The 17,166-nt window shown below is 50.3% G+C and overlaps 6 protein-coding genes across 6 annotated transcripts; 4 read left to right on the forward strand and 2 right to left on the reverse strand.

Moving 5' to 3' along the window:
- Positions 1-713: 713 nt before the first annotated feature.
- On the forward strand, positions 714-3,351 carry acoA (aconitate hydratase ACO1; the record flags this gene model as incomplete). Its single annotated transcript, XM_056909028.1, has 3 exons — positions 714-765; positions 898-915; positions 1,045-3,351. Exons 1-3 carry the CDS (start codon positions 730-732, stop codon positions 3,349-3,351), a joined length of 2,361 nt encoding a protein of 786 aa, XP_056767646.1. The 5' UTR covers positions 714-729.
- Positions 3,352-4,309: 958 nt separating this feature from the next.
- N7458_005647 (uncharacterized protein) lies at positions 4,310-5,482 on the forward strand (the record flags this gene model as incomplete). Its single annotated transcript, XM_056909029.1, has 4 exons — positions 4,310-4,393; positions 4,487-4,499; positions 4,558-4,923; positions 5,064-5,482. The coding sequence occupies 4 exons, from the start codon at positions 4,310-4,312 to the stop codon at positions 5,480-5,482; spliced, it is 882 nt and encodes a 293-aa protein (XP_056767647.1).
- A 1,159-nt stretch (positions 5,483-6,641) lies between these two features.
- On the forward strand, positions 6,642-8,359 carry N7458_005648 (glycosyltransferase family 20 protein; the record flags this gene model as incomplete). Its single annotated transcript, XM_056909030.1, has 4 exons — positions 6,642-6,945; positions 7,024-7,396; positions 7,453-8,163; positions 8,221-8,359. The coding sequence occupies 4 exons, from the start codon at positions 6,642-6,644 to the stop codon at positions 8,357-8,359; spliced, it is 1,527 nt and encodes a 508-aa protein (XP_056767648.1).
- Positions 8,360-9,671: 1,312 nt separating this feature from the next.
- Positions 9,672-10,526, reverse strand: N7458_005649 (uncharacterized protein; the record flags this gene model as incomplete). The annotated part of the gene is made up of 1 exon (XM_056909031.1): positions 9,672-10,526. The coding sequence occupies one exon, from the start codon at positions 10,524-10,526 to the stop codon at positions 9,672-9,674; it is 855 nt and encodes a 284-aa protein (XP_056767649.1).
- A 741-nt stretch (positions 10,527-11,267) lies between these two features.
- Positions 11,268-13,062, reverse strand: N7458_005650 (uncharacterized protein; the record flags this gene model as incomplete). The annotated part of the gene is made up of 3 exons (XM_056909032.1): positions 11,268-12,474; positions 12,537-12,664; positions 12,973-13,062. The coding sequence occupies 3 exons, from the start codon at positions 13,060-13,062 to the stop codon at positions 11,268-11,270; spliced, it is 1,425 nt and encodes a 474-aa protein (XP_056767650.1).
- Positions 13,063-16,200: 3,138 nt separating this feature from the next.
- N7458_005651 (cupin domain-containing protein) lies at positions 16,201-16,605 on the forward strand (the record flags this gene model as incomplete). The annotated part of the gene is made up of 1 exon (XM_056909033.1): positions 16,201-16,605. The coding sequence occupies one exon, from the start codon at positions 16,201-16,203 to the stop codon at positions 16,603-16,605; it is 405 nt and encodes a 134-aa protein (XP_056767651.1).
- Positions 16,606-17,166: the final 561 nt, after the last annotated feature.

The raw sequence follows: 17,166 nt of genomic DNA on the forward strand, positions 1-17,166 counted from the left end.
TGTAATTAGAAGAGCCAAAACAAGATCCAATGGCCATTCGGGCGGAGATGGGCACAGGGCCCATCATGAAAGCCCACATGCGAAGGTCCTTGAGCTGTGCGGATAAAGGATAAACAGTCTGAGGACCCAAGCCCGCATTGACCATGCTTCTTTTCTGCCTTTGGCCCGAAGGATACGTTTCCTTGGCCAAGTGTCCCCCCCAAGCCTGTAATTACAAACTTCGTGATTGGTGGCCGCCCTCACCCCCGTCACATGCCGTGTATTGCCATTACGGGACACTTGGGATGCCCAGCGACTCTCACATGGAAAGTTGAGACGATGTTATAGCATTCGAGGAGCTTCAATATAATGGTAAGACTGAAGCAGAGGACTACCAGCAGGATTTCACGAGCTATACCAATTGATCTCCCAATTACTGTATCAGCTACATTATTATTGAGCGAGAGCAGAAGCCACCATCTCACTCCATCTACCCCAGCCTCTTCTCAGTGTTGCATGCGGAGGTCGGGCAGTATGTAACAGTACCGTATGAGCGTATCGCCATGGTAACAGCGGTTACGGCTCTTCGGTCCCAGTCGAATTCTCTCGCCCACTCAAAACCACCAAGCTTCCCTTTTTTCTTCTCCTTCTCTTCCCTTCCACTCTCCACTCTTTATTGCTTCCACAGGTGAAGGTGGTTGCTTTCTTTGGATGCATTGTGCTGCCTCATTTTAGAGAGAGCTATCCATCATGATCTCCACTCGGCTTGCGCGTGCCGGTGCGCTGGTAAGCTCTCAGCCCTGCATCCTCGGCTTAGCAGTGGGCGATGTCTGCAGTGCATTGCTCGCTTCAAAACTCCCTCCCGAGGCCAAAATTGCCTGATTCGCAGTGAAACTAACATGATTGTGTTCTTCGCAGGCCCCTAAGTTCCGTCTTGTAAGCAGCAACCTAGAATCTTCGCATTGCGAAAAGGCGTCAGCGGGCGAAGCTCCCCTGCGTACCTGGGGAGAAGCCATAGGCATGACGAAAAGATGCATATGACATCAACTAACATGACTCTTCTAGCTCAACGGATCTCGGGCCTTCGCTACCATCAACAATGACCCTCTTGACAAGAAGGTCGAGATGACCAACCACGAGAAGGGCAACTTCATCAACTACAAGAAGATGTCCGAGAACCTCGAGATTGTTCGTGCTCGTCTGCAGCGCCCTCTCACCTACGCCGAGAAGGTCCTGTACTCTCACCTTGACGACCCCCACGGTCAGGACATCGAGCGTGGTACCTCCTACCTCAAGCTCCGCCCCGACCGTGTTGCTTGCCAGGACGCCACTGCCCAGATGGCTATCCTCCAGTTCATGTCCGCTGGCATGCCCTCCGTCCAGACCCCCACCACCGTCCACTGTGACCACTTGATTGAGGCCCAGGTTGGTGGTGAGAAGGATTTGGCCCGTGCCAACGACATCAACAAGGAGGTCTACGACTTCCTTGCCTCCGCCACTGCCAAGTACAACATCGGTTTCTGGAAGCCCGGTTCCGGTATCATTCACCAGATCGTCATGGAGAACTACGCTTTCCCCGGTGGTCTGATGATCGGTACTGACTCTCACACCCCCAACGCCGGTGGTCTCGGTATGGCCGCTATCGGTGTCGGTGGTGCTGACGCCGTCGACGTCATGGCCGGTCTCCCCTGGGAGCTGAAGGCCCCCAAGGTCATTGGTGTCCGCCTCACTGGCCAGATGTCTGGCTGGACCACCCCTAAGGATATCATCCTGAAGGTTGCCGGTCTCCTGACCGTCAAGGGTGGTACTGGCGCTATCATTGAGTACCACGGTCCCGGTGTCAACTCCCTGTCTTGCACTGGTATGGGTACCATCTGTAACATGGGTGCCGAGATTGGTGCCACCACCTCCATGTTCCCCTTCAACGACCGCATGTACGACTACCTGAAGGCCACCAAGCGTCAGCACATTGGTGACTTCTCTCGTGAGTACGCCGCTCAGCTCCGTGAGGACGAGGGTGCCGAGTACGACCAGCTGGTTGAGATCAACCTGTCTGAGCTCGAGCCCTACATCAACGGTCCCTTCACCCCCGATCTTGCCACCCCCATCTCTCAGTTCAAGGAGGCTGTCAAGACCAACAAGTGGCCCGAGGAGCTCAAGGTCGGCCTGATCGGTTCTTGCACCAACTCCTCCTACGAGGATATGTCCCGTTCCGCTTCCATCGCCCGCGATGCTCTCGACCACGGCCTCAAGTCCAAGTCTCTGTTCACCATCACCCCTGGTTCCGAGCAGATCCGCGCTACCATCGAGCGTGACGGCCAGATGGCCACCATGGAGGAGTACGGCGGTGTTATCCTTGCCAACGCCTGCGGTCCTTGCATTGGTCAGTGGGACCGCAAGGATGTCAAGAAGGGCGAGGCCAACTCCATCATCTCTTCTTACAACCGTAACTTCACTGGCCGTAACGACGCCAACCCTGCCACCCACGCCTTCGTCGCCTCCCCCGACATTGTCGTCGCCATGACCGTCGCCGGTACCCTCAACTTCAACCCCCTCACCGATAAGCTGAAGGATGCCAACGGTAACGAGTTCATGCTCAAGGCTCCCTCCGGTGACGGTCTGCCCGAGCGTGGCTACGACCCCGGCCAGAACACCTACCAGGCTCCCCCTGCCGACCGCAGCTCCGTCAACGTTGCTGTCTCCCCCACCAGTGACCGTCTCCAGCTCCTTGCCGGTTTCCCCAAGTGGGACGGCAAGAACGCCGAGAACATCCCCATCCTGATCAAGTGCCAGGGCAAGACCACCACTGACCACATCTCCATGGCCGGTCCCTGGTTGAAGTACCGTGGCCACCTGGACAACATCTCCAACAACATGCTGATCGGTGCCATCAACGAGGAGAACGGCGAGGCCAACAAGGTCAAGAACGCCTTCACCGGCAAGTACGATGCCGTCCCCGCCACTGCCCGTGACTACAAGGCCCGCGGCATCCAGTGGGTTGTCATTGGTGACTGGAACTACGGTGAGGGTTCTTCCCGTGAGCACGCCGCTCTGGAGCCCCGTCATCTCGGTGGTCTGGCCGTCATCACCCGCTCCTTCGCTCGTATCCACGAGACCAACCTGAAGAAGCAGGGTATGCTGCCCCTGACCTTCACCGACCCTGCCGACTACGACAAGATCCGCCCCGATGACAAGGTTGACCTGATGTGCACTGAGCTCGCCGTTGGCAAGCCCATGACCCTCCGTGTTCACCCCGCCGATGGCAGCAAGGCCTTCGACATCTCCCTCAGCCACACCTTCAACGAGTCCCAGATTGAGTGGTTCCTCGACGGTTCTGCCCTGAACACCATGGCCCGCAAGTCCGCCAACTAAATAGAAAGATTTCCTTCTACTCTTGGGGAAATCTGCCTTTTAGTTGATGTGTGATGTTTTCTTTGCCTTGGTGTTCTTTTGAAAGTTCTTCAGGGTTCGGCTTCGACTGGAGTCGCTTATCCCGTGTAAACTACGTTCTCTTGATGTGTTTAGCGACCCGAGAAAGAGAGCAGAGTGGTTCCTGCCACCTCACTATCTCACTTGGAGGGGGTATTGAAGGGGGCATTGAGTAGGGCGGCATGCCACTGCAACCGTTCATATGTGTGTGTGTGTGTGTGTGTGTGTGTGCATGTCTGTCCCTCTTTCGAGCCGGGTATGAGGAGTTGTGCTCTGGGAAAAATTTATGATCTTTTTGTCTTTTCCGGCCTCAGGCCTCGCGTTGGATTCCCGATTACTTTTTGGGTGGGCTCAATGGATATCACTATCTGATTTTCTCACTACATTGTTTCCGTATGTCTTTCTGGATAGCATGCATACACTATTTCCTTGTGTTCTACCTATGTTTTGGTATGGTAGTCTGTAGAAATGTACATTGTAGAGTAAATGCTCTAACAGAGTGGACTTGAGTATTGTAGTCCATCTTCCGAGGGACAAGAGCGCAGGCTGAGCTAATCTGCCGAGGCCCGTCTCTGCCCCGCGGAAAGACGATCGACTTGACGCAGGTAGACGACAAAACTACGGCGCAATCGGATTTGCAGATTCCGTGATTACCGTACAAGGCATATATAGCCCTTGTCAGGGATACGGAGAACCCGTTCTACTCCGCTAAACTACTTTATCAATAACGAGTAACGAGTGTGTTGAGATATACCCCGATCGCTCCTCCTGTCGACTTCTTCCCCGCCAATTTAGGCCCGGTTATATTGCTGGGACTTGGCCGCCAAACCGATCCTTCTGTCCGCTCGTCCAGTGATAAGCGGGGTGCTTGGGTCTACAATCGGTAGAGCATCTCGCAAAGATGGCGACGCAGCTCGTGGCCCTCCCGGAAGTTGAGCGCCTGAGTGCGTCAGTGATACGAATTCTGGGCGGAAACCCGGGAAAGGTGCGCATTACCGCCAGATATGAAGCAGATCGGAGATGAGTAGTAGAACGAATGGCTAACGACAGGCACCATGGCTTGACTTTTGGCGTATAGTTCACTTTACAAGGTATGTAGTCCTTCCACCAAGCACCCTTTCATCTGTGCTACATACTCAATCATCCCAGGAACCAACACATACCTCATCGGCCGCGGCTACCAACGCATCCTCATCGATACCGGCCAAGGCGAACCAGCCTGGGCCAAACAGCTACAAACCGTCCTCTCTGACGAAAAAGCCACCGTGCACCAAGCCCTCCTCACCCACTGGCACGGCGATCACGTCGGCGGCCTGCCTGATCTGAAGCGGCTCTGCCCCGATGCTCAAGTATTCAAGCACCATCATCAGCCGGAAGATGCATATGCCGATATCAAGGATGGGCAGGTCTTTAGTGTGGAGGGGGCTACGCTGAAAGCCCTGTTCACGCCCGGTCATACGGAGGATCATATGGCTTTTGTGTTGGAGGAGGAGGATGCGATATTCACGGGTGATAGTACGTGACGAGTCCACGTTCAAGTCCAAGTCCCTTCTCCCTGCCTACCCCGGTTCTCTCTCTCTCATCTACGATGCGTCTATCATGGCATTAAGATATCGCGAGACGGGTCCAGAGTACTAGTACTAACTCCCCCACAGACGTCCTCGGCCACGGCACCGCCGTCTTCGAAGACCTAAAAGTCTACCTAGCCAGTCTCCACCGCATGCGCGACCGCGTCCAGGGCCGGGGGTATCCCGGCCACGGCGTGGTGCTGGAAAACGCAACTGCCCGCATTGCCGAGTACATCCAGCACCGGCAACAGCGCGAGGACGAGGTGCTGCGCGTGCTGCGGTATGGAAAGTTGGACGTGGCACCTGGGGAACCCGAGCCTGAGCGCCGACAGGCGTGGACGCCGCTGGAGCTGGTGAAGCGGATTTATGTTGGGGTGCCGGAGAATTTGCATTTGCCGGCGTCGCATGGGGTGGCGCTGGTGTTGGCTAAGTTGGAGGGGGAGGGGAGGACGGTGCAGGAGGAGAATGGGGGGTGGAGGTTGGTTGGGGAGAGGAGTGCGTTGTGATGATGTTGTTAGGGGTGGACTGGTTGTATATACTGATATATCGACTACTTTTCTATCGGGCTATGTTAAGCATACATCCAATTAGTCCCATACAATCAGGCCATTGGTTACGTAAGATCGCGGGTGCCCCATCGACATAAAGACGTCAGCGAGCAGTCATTCTGTTGTCGTTTCCACCGCCAAGTCCCTTGATTCTGGTCGCAGGACTGTCGCCGACTGGCTGGGTTGACAAGGACCCAATCATGACTCCGATTGAGATATTAAGTGGCTGGTGAAGTGGTTGTTTGAGACGGCTTGACCGGCCAGCGAATCCCGGGAAGGTGGTGAATCCAAATCAGGTTGGCGATAGTTGAATACTTCGTCTTGAACACTCGATCGAGTACTGGTAGCAGGAACTAAGAATAATGAGTAGAGTCCCAAGAGCTCCAGCTCCAGTAGGACAAGGCGAGAATGCAAAAGAGGGGAAAGGGCCAGCGCTAAAACGTTAAAAATCGCGGATCGGCGATTCCAACCAGCAGACAAACTCCTCTGGACGCTTCGTGGGCGAACGTGAGATAGACCGGGGTCTACAGTCCATCCCAATACAGTGCTAGTACCCAGGTACAAGGTCCCACCCGGTCTTGTTTCTGTTTCTGTTTCTCTTCTTTTCGTCTTCCTCGTCCCTCTCCAGCCCTGATGTGAGCGCTATTGAGGAGCTCCACAGTAGCTTGTTCCAAGAAATTTGGGGGGAAACGCTGACCTCACTCGGGCTCTTCTTCCCACTCCCCCCGCCCTTGCTGCTGGCTCTCTCAACATCCCGACGTCTTGTTTCTATCACCTCCCCCTCTCCCCTTTGGTTTGTTTTGTGTGGGCAAAAGAGATTGCTGGTTTGGTTGTGGTGTTTTCCAACCTGATCGGTCAAGGGTTTCCAATTCAGTGAGTCAGCCTCGTTTTCTTCTTCCCTCATCGTCTTGCCCAGTGGCGGGGCAACAAAACTGAACTGCGGCGTTTGCTAAATGACAGGCCTTCGGTCTACGCTGTAGGGAGTTCTTCCGTTTGTATTTACTTCGCTCATCTATCTTGCATCCTTGACACCTATCTCGTCTCCGCATTGACTCCGCTTCTTTCGTCGTGTCGGCCCGTCGCTTCGCTGCTTGTCCCCGCGTTGTCTCCGCCCGCCATGCCGTCGCTCGAAGAACCCAAGCAGAACGAGGCCCGTCTGCTGCTCGTTTCCAATCGTCTCCCAATTACCATTAAGCGCTCCGAAGATGGCAAATATGACTTCTCCATGTCCTCGGGTGGACTGGTGAGTGGATTGAGTGGATTGTCCAAGTCGACGACTTTTCAGTGGTACGGCTGGCCCGGACTAGAGGTGCCCGAGGCAGAGATCCCAGTGGTCAAGCAGCGCTTGAAGGAGGAATACGGCGCAGTTCCGGTGTTTATCGATGATGACCTCGCTGATCGTCACTACAATGGGTTTTCGAGTGAGTTGTTCTTGATCGGGTTCAATGGACGCTAGTGGAGGACACTGCTAACCCCGGACTTTTCTCGTGGATCTACAGATTCTATTCTCTGGCCCTTGTTCCACTACCACCCCGGTGAAATTACATTCGACGAGTCGGCCTGGGACGCTTACAAGGAAGCCAACCGGCTATTTGCCAAAGCCATCGCCAAAGAAGTCATGGATGGAGATCTGATCTGGGTCCACGACTACCATCTCATGCTGCTTCCAGAGATGCTCCGGGAAGAGATCGGTGATAGCAAGCAGAACGTCAAGATTGGTTTCTTCCTGCACACTCCGTTCCCCAGTAGTGAGATCTACCGCATTCTGCCCGTTCGCAATGAGCTTCTGCTGGGAGTTTTGCATTGTGACCTGATTGGTTTCCACACTTATGACTACACCCGGCATTTCTTGAGCAGTTGCTCGCGTCTACTGTGAGTTGGCATGTTATTCGGGGAAATTGCGAAGCGGTATTGACTAATGAAACTAGGGGCCTTGCAACGACGCCCAATGGAATTGAATTCCAGGGCAAGATTATTACCTGCGGCGCTTTCCCGATTGGTATCGACCCCGAGAAGTTCAAGGAGGGACTCAAGAAGGAAAAGGTGCAAAAGCGCATCGCTATGCTGGAACAGAAGTTCCAGGGCGTCAAGCTCATGGTGGGTGTTGACCGTCTAGACTACATCAAGGGTGTGCCCCAGAAGCTGCATGCGCTGGAGGTCTTCCTCAGCGACCACCCGGAGTGGGTTGGTAAAGTGGTCCTGGTGCAGGTGGCGGTGCCGAGTCGCCAGGATGTGGAAGAGTATCAGAACCTGCGGGCTGTGGTTAATGAATTGGTCGGCCGTATTAACGGGAAATTCGGCACCGTCGAGTTTATGCCGATTCATTTCCTCCACAAGTCCGTCAACTTTGACGAGCTCATTGCTCTCTATGCCGTGTCTGATGCCTGCATTGTCTCGTCCACTCGCGACGGTATGAACCTCGTCGCGTACGAGTACATTGCAACTCAGCAGAAGCGACACGGTGTACTCGTCCTCTCCGAGTTCGCCGGCGCCGCCCAAAGTCTGAACGGTAGTATCATTGTGAACCCGTGGAATACGGAAGAGCTGGCTGGTGCCTACCAAGAAGCTGTCACCATGAGCGATGAACAGCGCGCCCTGAACTTTGCCAAGCTAGACAAATACGTCTCCAAATACACCAGGTATGCTTTCCCTCTCCGTTACAATAGCAATCCTCGTTCATACTAACGATCACAAAGTGCATTCTGGGGCCAATCCTTCGTCACCGAACTCACCCGGATATCCAACCAATCCGCCGACAAGTTCCAAGCAAAGAAACTAGCAGTTGGTGCGTCCAACTTCGCGGACGGCAGCGTCACCCCGGAGCAGGTCGCGTAGATTTCTCACGCTTGGCAAATGCCTTTTCTTCAACGATTTATCTTACTTAGATGCTCTCATGACATGGATGTGGCGAAATGTACTTGATTTCTTGCAATTTTTTTTCCGATATTGTTGGTTTCTTGTGCTTTGGGGTTGGATGGGAATACTATTTGTGCTATTTCTTCTTTACCTTTTGAGATAATTTGCAATTGGGGTAATTTATCTTCTCTCTTTAGATGTTAAGACTGACTCTTGAGGCTCATTTTTTCTCTTCTGGTATGGTCTACTCAATGAAAGTGGGGTATGCCAGCTGGTGGTGCAGCAGGTAATTCCCATCGGCCTTGTTGTCCATATCTGCACAAGCAACGCCACAACTGCGCTCCTCGTATCAGTCGCGAGGCAGTGCTGAGCGATTGGCTGGTGCTGACTGGGAATAAGGCAGACAGCAGTGAGCATCATAAATGGACCTCATCCAGGCCGACTATGCTCTCAGTCCAACCCGCTTGCTTTGCAAAACACCATGAGTTTACGGTCGTCATTACTCTTCAATAGACGCGGCCAGAATGCCTCGAGCTCGAGGCTGCCAGCTCAACCGGCATCCGCAGACCCCTGGGAAAAGGCACTTGCCCTGTATGTCAAGGCCCTTGACGCATCGAAAAAGCAACAGTTGAATGTTATTTCCCAGTGACATACTGCCTATGGGATGCCCTCAGGCTCCAAGAACGCCATTTAGTACATCTCTCGGAGCCGATGCTTGATGAGGCTAGGAGGATATTGGTGACATTGACTGATTTCTTGAGCACCGACCGCTGTCTCAGGTGGTTCTCACTATCCACCATAATCAACTACTCGGGGAACTTCCATCAACTGCTCGATAACATCATCGAAGCACTGGAGATTGCCCAATTGGAAAGCAAACGAGGCGGAGGACTTTGGCCATTTGCCCACTTCAATAGTGCACGCCTCGCCTTCCTCAGTGAATGGAAGAATATCGTGCTACGGACCACCACGTGGGGGATCTCCTGGGAAATATCACGCGGAGTCATTGAAGATACAGAAGATCGATCTATTTTCTTTGACGGTGGCCTAGGGCAAGATATGATGGACATTGCTCAAACTTGGAGTGCAAAGTTGATGCCGTTCAGCATGGCCCGTGGTGGTCGTCCTAAGTGGGCCCGAATGCGTCGAGCTCAATGCCCGTATTGTTTCGTCATGATAAACGAGATTGATTTCGAAAAGCATCGAATGATAGGATGTCGGGGACAGAGCAGACTGGTTTTCAAATGATATATTTGCATTATTTTCGAAGAACTAGCTCAATTCCAAACTTCTATACAGTGTCGATCAGGGTATTCGAGAAGATGGTATAATTGGACTCGCCCCTGGTGTCCAAAACAGCAAACATGATCTCTTCAAACAGACCATTCCATTCACTTTCCTCGAGTACTTCCTTATAGATCCTGGCAACTTCAGCCGGGGGATTCTGGAACGCACCGCAGCCCATTGCACCAAGTACACAGTGTGTGATCTTGTTCTGGGCAAGAATTCGGAAGATTTGTCGCATTTTGTTCTTTAGAATGTCGACATCCTGCGGACGAGCTATTTCCCCAGAAATGAGAAATGAAAAATGAAATAGAAATGCAACATTTAAGGACCACTCACCAAATCTCTTCTTATCTCCCGTTAGAGTAGGACGCCGCAACGCCGGCATGCTAATAACACCCACCGAAAATATCTCTTCAGGTTGGTAAACACGACCCCAGGACCCAATTTCACCCCTGAATACCGCTACGCTAGGTGACCAAATCGCGCCGTAGATGGGAAGAGGGTAGAATCGTTTGTACAGTGTTGCGGCTAATGTACTTCGCATGCACAATGCCTCTTCTTGCGCCAGGGCTCCGCGAAGCCACCCTCCGCCGGGATTCCTTTCACTGGCCATATTCAACACGCCGATTTTGGCGGATGGGTTGGTGTCTAGGATTGTCTTGGCTGCTGTGAAGCTGTCCATGTTTTGGATTGAGAGTTTGGGTTTGGTTGTGTTGTCTGAGGTTGGGAGGGCTGGGAGGAGTCGGGAGTATAGGATTGCTTCATTTGAGGCATTGGTGGTGTTGAGGATGTTGGTCGTGAGCGATTGAGTTTCTTCCGCTATTCCCTGACGCTCGATCTTGTTTGGAGGTCTTGACATATTGGAAATAGACGATGATATGTTGACAGAAATTATTCTGAGGCGAAAATTAGGTTGATTGTTTAGTGTCGTGTAGGAATCATGTTGGTTAATTTATAACTAGATCTGTCGCTCATATGACTCACTGCAAAAATGTGGCGGTGCTTTAGGAAACGATGGTTCGAGTCAAGGCATAATTTGAAAGGCTGAAAGTGTCTGTGAATACGAGATAAGAGGCGTGTAGTTAATGATGATCTACTTGTGATTTAGCTTGGCTGCCAAGTCATTGGCTTTGCCGCTTGGGGTGCCCGTTGTGGTGACTAGGCCACAATGCTCAGCCTCACGGCCAAGCTAATATTGTGATCAGGACAAACCAGAATGAGATAAGATCGCCAAAGGACCTAGAGAAGAGAGTCCAAGTTGAAAGAGAACATCAAAGTAGAGAATTACTAAAACGACACCCTAAATTACGTGGGGAACACCTCGACTTCGCTACGGTACTCCAAATACTCCCACAGGGACGGCTCAACCCGGCCCCTTTTCTTTCTGTACATTTAGAAGTTTCCTTCTTCAATCAATCACTTTAATCTGATGATTCCGGTAGTTATCTTTCTTCCTAATTCATACTAGTATATGCACCAATTCGGCCTTGCATTGACAGAAGACAATAAAAATACAGGTATTGACTGAGTTTTAAAAGCAATGGCAACTGTGCAACGAGCTTGGTGTGGGGCCATCTTTCTCGGGACTGAGTCTGCTTCCTTAACTGCAAGTGGTATCAGGGTGATCTTTCTTGAAATCACAGTAGATAGACGAGCCATCCTGCACACAGACCAGACCAGAAGCGCATTTCTGAATAGCCCATTTGCCGTTGTCGCAGAGCCCAAATGAACTGCCATTGCACTGGTATGTACCAGAGGCCGAGCAAGATTCTCCCAAGACTGGACAGGTGCTGGAAGATGAGAGAGCTGATGTCAATGAGGTGGTAGTGGTGGAGCTCGTTCTAGTGGTAGACGAGGAGGTCGCAACAACCTTCTTGATATCAGTAATGACAGGGTGCAAAGTTGTTGTTGTTGGTTCCGTCTTGCTGCTGGTGGTGGTCTTGGTCAGCGTGATAAGTGTAGTCGGGGCCTTGGCGGTCGTGGTCGTTGAGTGCAAAGTAGTCAGTTGGACAGTGCTAGTGCTAGTGGTGGTTGCAGCATGCGTCGTTATCGAGATGGCGGTGGTTTTCGAGGTAGAAACAGTGGTCTTAGTGCTGCTGATGCTAGTAGATAAAGAAGATCCCAGAGCAGAAGCGATGCCAGAAAGGAAACCATCATTGGCATAAACTTGACTGGCGTCCCACAACATCACACCACCAAAGCTGCTGTATTCCTGATCCTTTATGTAGTCGACGATTGAAGCAATGGCCGATGCGGACTCGTATCCCGTCCCTGCTGCGGTAGTACCACCGGGAATGCCAAGGAAGACCTTGACATCAGGGTTGAGAGAGACAGTTGTGGCCCAAGTATTCCAGGTCTCGAAGTTGAAGTCAACCTGCGTCGTGGAGCCAGCCACAAAAGTATTGATACCACAGTAGTTGTTGTAAAATTGTACCCAGATAGCGTCGAAATACACACTTCCGTCAAGCATGGGGCTGTCGGCTGCGTCAGGGTAGGGACACTGAGGTGCAGCAGTCAGGTAGTACGTCTTGGAGGTGTCTTGAGCAAACAGAGTACGCAGCTCGTTCGCAAAGGCGGGCATATTCTCGACTGTAGACTCGAAGTCAAAGTCGAAGCCATCAACAATGGCGTCGCCAAAGGGACGATTGACGGAGGAATCTGATGAAACTGGTCCGAATGTCTCCCAGACTAGCTGAGCTCCAGCAACAGCAGCATCGGCGCTACTGAATCCTCCCTCAGAGTAGGTAGCCCCGCCGATCGACAGAAGAATAGTTTTCCCAAGGCCTTGGCATGTCACGATGTCCTTCCTATAACCATCATAGTATTTTCAGTGATCCAATCTCCTTACTATAGCATAGCCACGACTTACCCAATAGTAGGGAAGTCGAGAAGAGCAGTTCCGTCGAAGACCGTGCAGGTATTGCCAGAATTAGCAAAGTTGACCTCGGGGGCACCGCCCTCGCCATTAATTACGGTCAAGAATGCTAGTTGAATGACCTAGAGAGAATGTGAGTATGCTGGATAAGATACCCTCGGGAGTTGACAGCACTCGAGGAAAGGGCGATCATCTCAGATCGATATCCGCGTCTGAAAGTTCACGGTAAGTATACATATATCAAGTAAAAAGGAACGATCAGGGAAATTGGAAATACATACTTTCACAGTAATAAGAAAGATCCTGTTGGGCCAGGTCACCAGATGAGGCTCCATAGGAATTTTGGCCTAAATTCCGTCATTTAGTAGGAGTCAAAGGGCCAGGTGATGGTGGCAAAGGCATTTTATAACCGACCCCAATATACAGCAACGTTAGACTCTCCGGTCAAGCTCAAGCCAGCTCGAACGCCCTGGAATATCCAAAACACTGCCAGACTGATGGCAGTGTACGTGAGAGGCATGTTGACAAAGGGATAAGAAGAACAAAGCGTTATGATTCAAATAGAGCTTAGTGTTCTTCAAGTAATGAATATGAATATTGACTCCAGGTCAAATGTGGAAAAGGAATGTATTGGGTGGGTAGATAGAGAAGGAAAAATTGAGTGACAAGAAGCGAATGTAAAAGTTGATGCAAAAAATCTCTAACAGAAGAAACTTTCATCCTTCTTATAGAGATCGTACACTAGATTCTAATAACTGAAATGATGCTAGATGGTGGCCTAGGCTCACTTTCGCATCAGAGCCATGCCCCTTAAGGCAACATTAAACTGAAACTGTAGTTCATACATCTCCAGGCAGGCGCTAGTATCTGTCATAATTCTTGACTGTGGCGGCTGGCCCTGATAGGTTGTTAGATGCAACGAGGCGTTGTCAAGAGTGGCCGCAATCCACACTTCTATAACCGAGATGAGATAAACCCCAAATCGGGTTAGCACGCACATCATCCATCTAGCGAATATGGACGTTTGTCGCTTATTCTAGGACGGTATGAGCAGGATCTCTACAAGAGTTCGACATCTCCGCTCCCGCCATGGATCCTGGTAACTACTTAACGTAGTTCCCAGCCACCCTGGCCACCCCATCAGAAAACGCGTCAACCTACCAACCTACCAGCTTCAACCAACTACCATGCCACCAATTCGCTCTGAATCCTTACAGAAATCGGCCAATCAAGAGGGCAAGATTTTATTAGCCCTTGATGATATTAAAAATGGCCGTGTCAAATCTATTCGCGCAAGCAAAGCTATACGAAATTCCACGCAGTACCCTACAAAAGCGTGTATGTGGTGTAGTCTCTATCGTAGAGAGACGTAACCCTAGCCATAAACTGACCCAATTAGAAGAGGATTCGCTTGTTGATTGGATTATCTCCATAGATTCGCGTGGAGCAGCCCCTCGGCTAGCTACTGTAGCCGAAATGGCTAATATCCTACTAGCTGCACGCGGTAGCTACCCTCCGCCTACAGTTAGCAAGAATTGGCCATCAGCCTTTATAAATCGACGCGAAGAGACTCGATCACGCTTCTCTATGCGATACGACTACCAGCGCGCACTAAATAAAGACCCAAAATCGCTACGAGAGTGGTTTACTACCGTATAACGCGCTATCGATGAGAACGGTATACAATTGGAGGATATCTACAACTTTGACGAGACCGGATTTGTAATAGGCCTTATATCTACGTAGAAGGTGGTTACGCGAGCTGAATACTACGGTCGGCGATCGATACTACAGCCACGAAATCGCGAATAGGTCCCTGCTATCGAAGCAATTTGCGCAGATAGCTATTCGCTACCGCTATATGTAGTTTTTAAAGGTAAAGTTGCTATTACGGGTTAGTTTGATAACCTACTAAAAGATTGGCGATTTAAGGTCTCGAATAACGGCTAGACTACCGATGAGATTGGCCTACGCTAGCTAGAGAAGCTATTTATCCTATCAACGAATTCGCGTGTACGTAGCCGCTTTCGGCTACTAATTCTTGGTAGCTATAGTAGCCACCTTACGCCCTAATTCGACCGATTATACGCAGAAAACGATATTATACCTCTTTGTATGCCTGCGTATTCGTCACATCTACTACAACTACTAGATGTTGGCTGTTTTGCAGTGCTAAAGCGCGCGTACGGTCGCTTCGTAAGCGATCTTGCGCGTAGAGGATATAATCATATAGATAAATTCGATTTCCTAGAAGACTACTAACGCGCGCGGTAGGAAGCCTACTAATCAAGCACTATTCAAAATAGCTTCGTAGCTAGTGGCCTAGTGCCAATCGATACAGAAAGAGTGCTCTCGAAGCTTAATATCTCTCTACGAACTCCGTCACCACTAAACAGCTAGCTAAGCAGCCTATCTAGCTAATTTACACCAAAAACGCCTAGAACTATCGTTCAGCTACAAAAGCAATCTTCAATGCTGATAGATCTACTACACCAGCGGTCACAAAGCCCTCCGAGCCCAATCAAAACCATACTAGATCAGATTATTAAGGGCACTGCACTATCGCTACACAACGCTGCATTACTCGCGCAAGATAATGCGAATCTACGCGCAGCCAATGAGAAGATCGTCAAGAAGCGTAATCGGTCGTATAAGTATATACCCTGCGAAGAGGGTTTGACCGTTGAAGAGGGCCTACAGCTAGTTGCGCAGCTAGATTTGCCAGAAGAAGCACCGGTGGTAGAATCGCATACGCAGGGCGAATTGCCTATTCAGGCAAATCGGCCGGCTACTAGGGCTCCGCCTAGGTGTAGTGGGTGCTGGGAGATTGGCCATAAGATCAACCGTTGTAAGAATCGTCAGCAGTAGTAAATTCAATGCGTTTTGATGGAGATAATTGATTTTGAAATTTTCTAATGGGGTAGGGTGGCCAGGGTGGCTGGGAACTACGTTAACTAACGTTAGTTATAAATTAATAGATTAGTCATGCGGTCGAACGGTAACTAGTTAGTTATTCGTTTTGAACATGTTACGTACCTAATTTGTCGGTTTTCTCTTGAAATGAATCTTATTTCATCTTTTTCCTCATTGATCGCGCTGTACTTAGTATACAGTTACGGCTAAAATTGATCTACTTGCGCAAGATGCTGATCAAGCTGAATGTCGGAGTATCAAGAAAAGTGGACAATAAACTTACCACTGCTATAGCGATATTCGAAATCAGATTAACCTAAATTCTCTCGTGAATTGTTTCTTGAACCCTAACTTGAAACATACTAATCTAATTTTGGTTACTTTCTCAATAATCCCTGCTCACATGTATCGTATCGGCTAACAGTAAAAAATGGATCATTGTTATAAAACTGTAAGGAGCCATGGAATCTTGTACAAACCCAAACCAAATAGAAGGTGAGTAAGGGGTGCAGGTCACATGGCACTATCGGCAACCGCGCTCCTTCTCTCACCTGTTATTAAAATCTCCTTCGTCCCTTTGACACTATAAACAATCTCTGTCTTTGGGTTCCTCTCCTCCTGATTAATCTTCTGACCCTTCGAGATATCGTGTGCCCCTTCCTATTTTTATGGCTGTACTTATTAGCTATACGAGCAGTCATTTCAAATCCCCATCTTCCTCCATCTTTCTTTTAGATCAGTGAAGATGTCTATCCAACAGCCCACGAAAGTCTCCATACCAGACTCGCTCCAGCAAGTCACCCGTCACTGGGCTCCTAAGCGAGTGGCCTCGCTCAACGATGCGTACGATGTGAGAATTGTGAAGGTGGCCGGGGAGTTCGTTTGGCACAGCCATACCGACACGGACGAGCTCTTCTACATTCTGTCAGGGGACCTGACCATCCAACTGCGCGAACCGGGCAATGAGCAAACTAAGGATCTACAGGACATCCAACTTAGTGCCGGCGAGATGGTGGTCATCCCTAAAGGCGTACGACATCGACCAGTCACGAATGGCCAGGAATGTGCTATCATGGTTCTAGAGCCATCGAGTGTAGTCAACACGGGGGATGCGACGGACACAAGGGGACTCAAGAACGCAGTGGAATAATCACATCGGCATATTGCTCCCTAGCTCGTTGGCGAGTAGTCATTTAGGTCTACTATATCATTTAGCGACAAGGGCCTTTCTAATGCTAGATGTTATTAAGACCTGAAACTCATCATAGAGGAAAACAGCTATCTCATTTAGGTACTAGGTCTTTCATACAGGTTGACTACAAGGCGCTTCTATCATTAGTGGTATTACTATTCTTCTCTAGCCTATTCGAGTGGGGGGTGCGTAGACGACAGCAGCTAAGGAGGACGCCTAGGCAGCAGGTGTATAGCACTTTCGTGTAAAATATATCATTCAAGGTCTCGCTAAGGTCATGTAAAATACAACACCTATTTTTGGAAGCGGAGGAAATACGACCATACGGTATATAGACTAGCTTGTTTCAGGATAGGGTTCGGGAATCAATTCGTGAGAGTATGCTGGTATATCTGATTTCGAATATCGCTGTAACTGATGGATCCGCTTGCAGTACCCTTCCATGGGATCTTGTATATAGTATGAGATTTTCCAGAAACTCGGACATTATCACCTCAAGTCCCACTTTTCTTAGCGAGG

This window comes from Penicillium daleae, assembly GCF_028827525.1.
Source record: "Penicillium daleae strain IBT 16125 chromosome Unknown utg000005l_segment0_segment0, whole genome shotgun sequence".
NCBI lineage: Eukaryota > Fungi > Ascomycota > Eurotiomycetes > Eurotiales > Aspergillaceae > Penicillium > Penicillium daleae.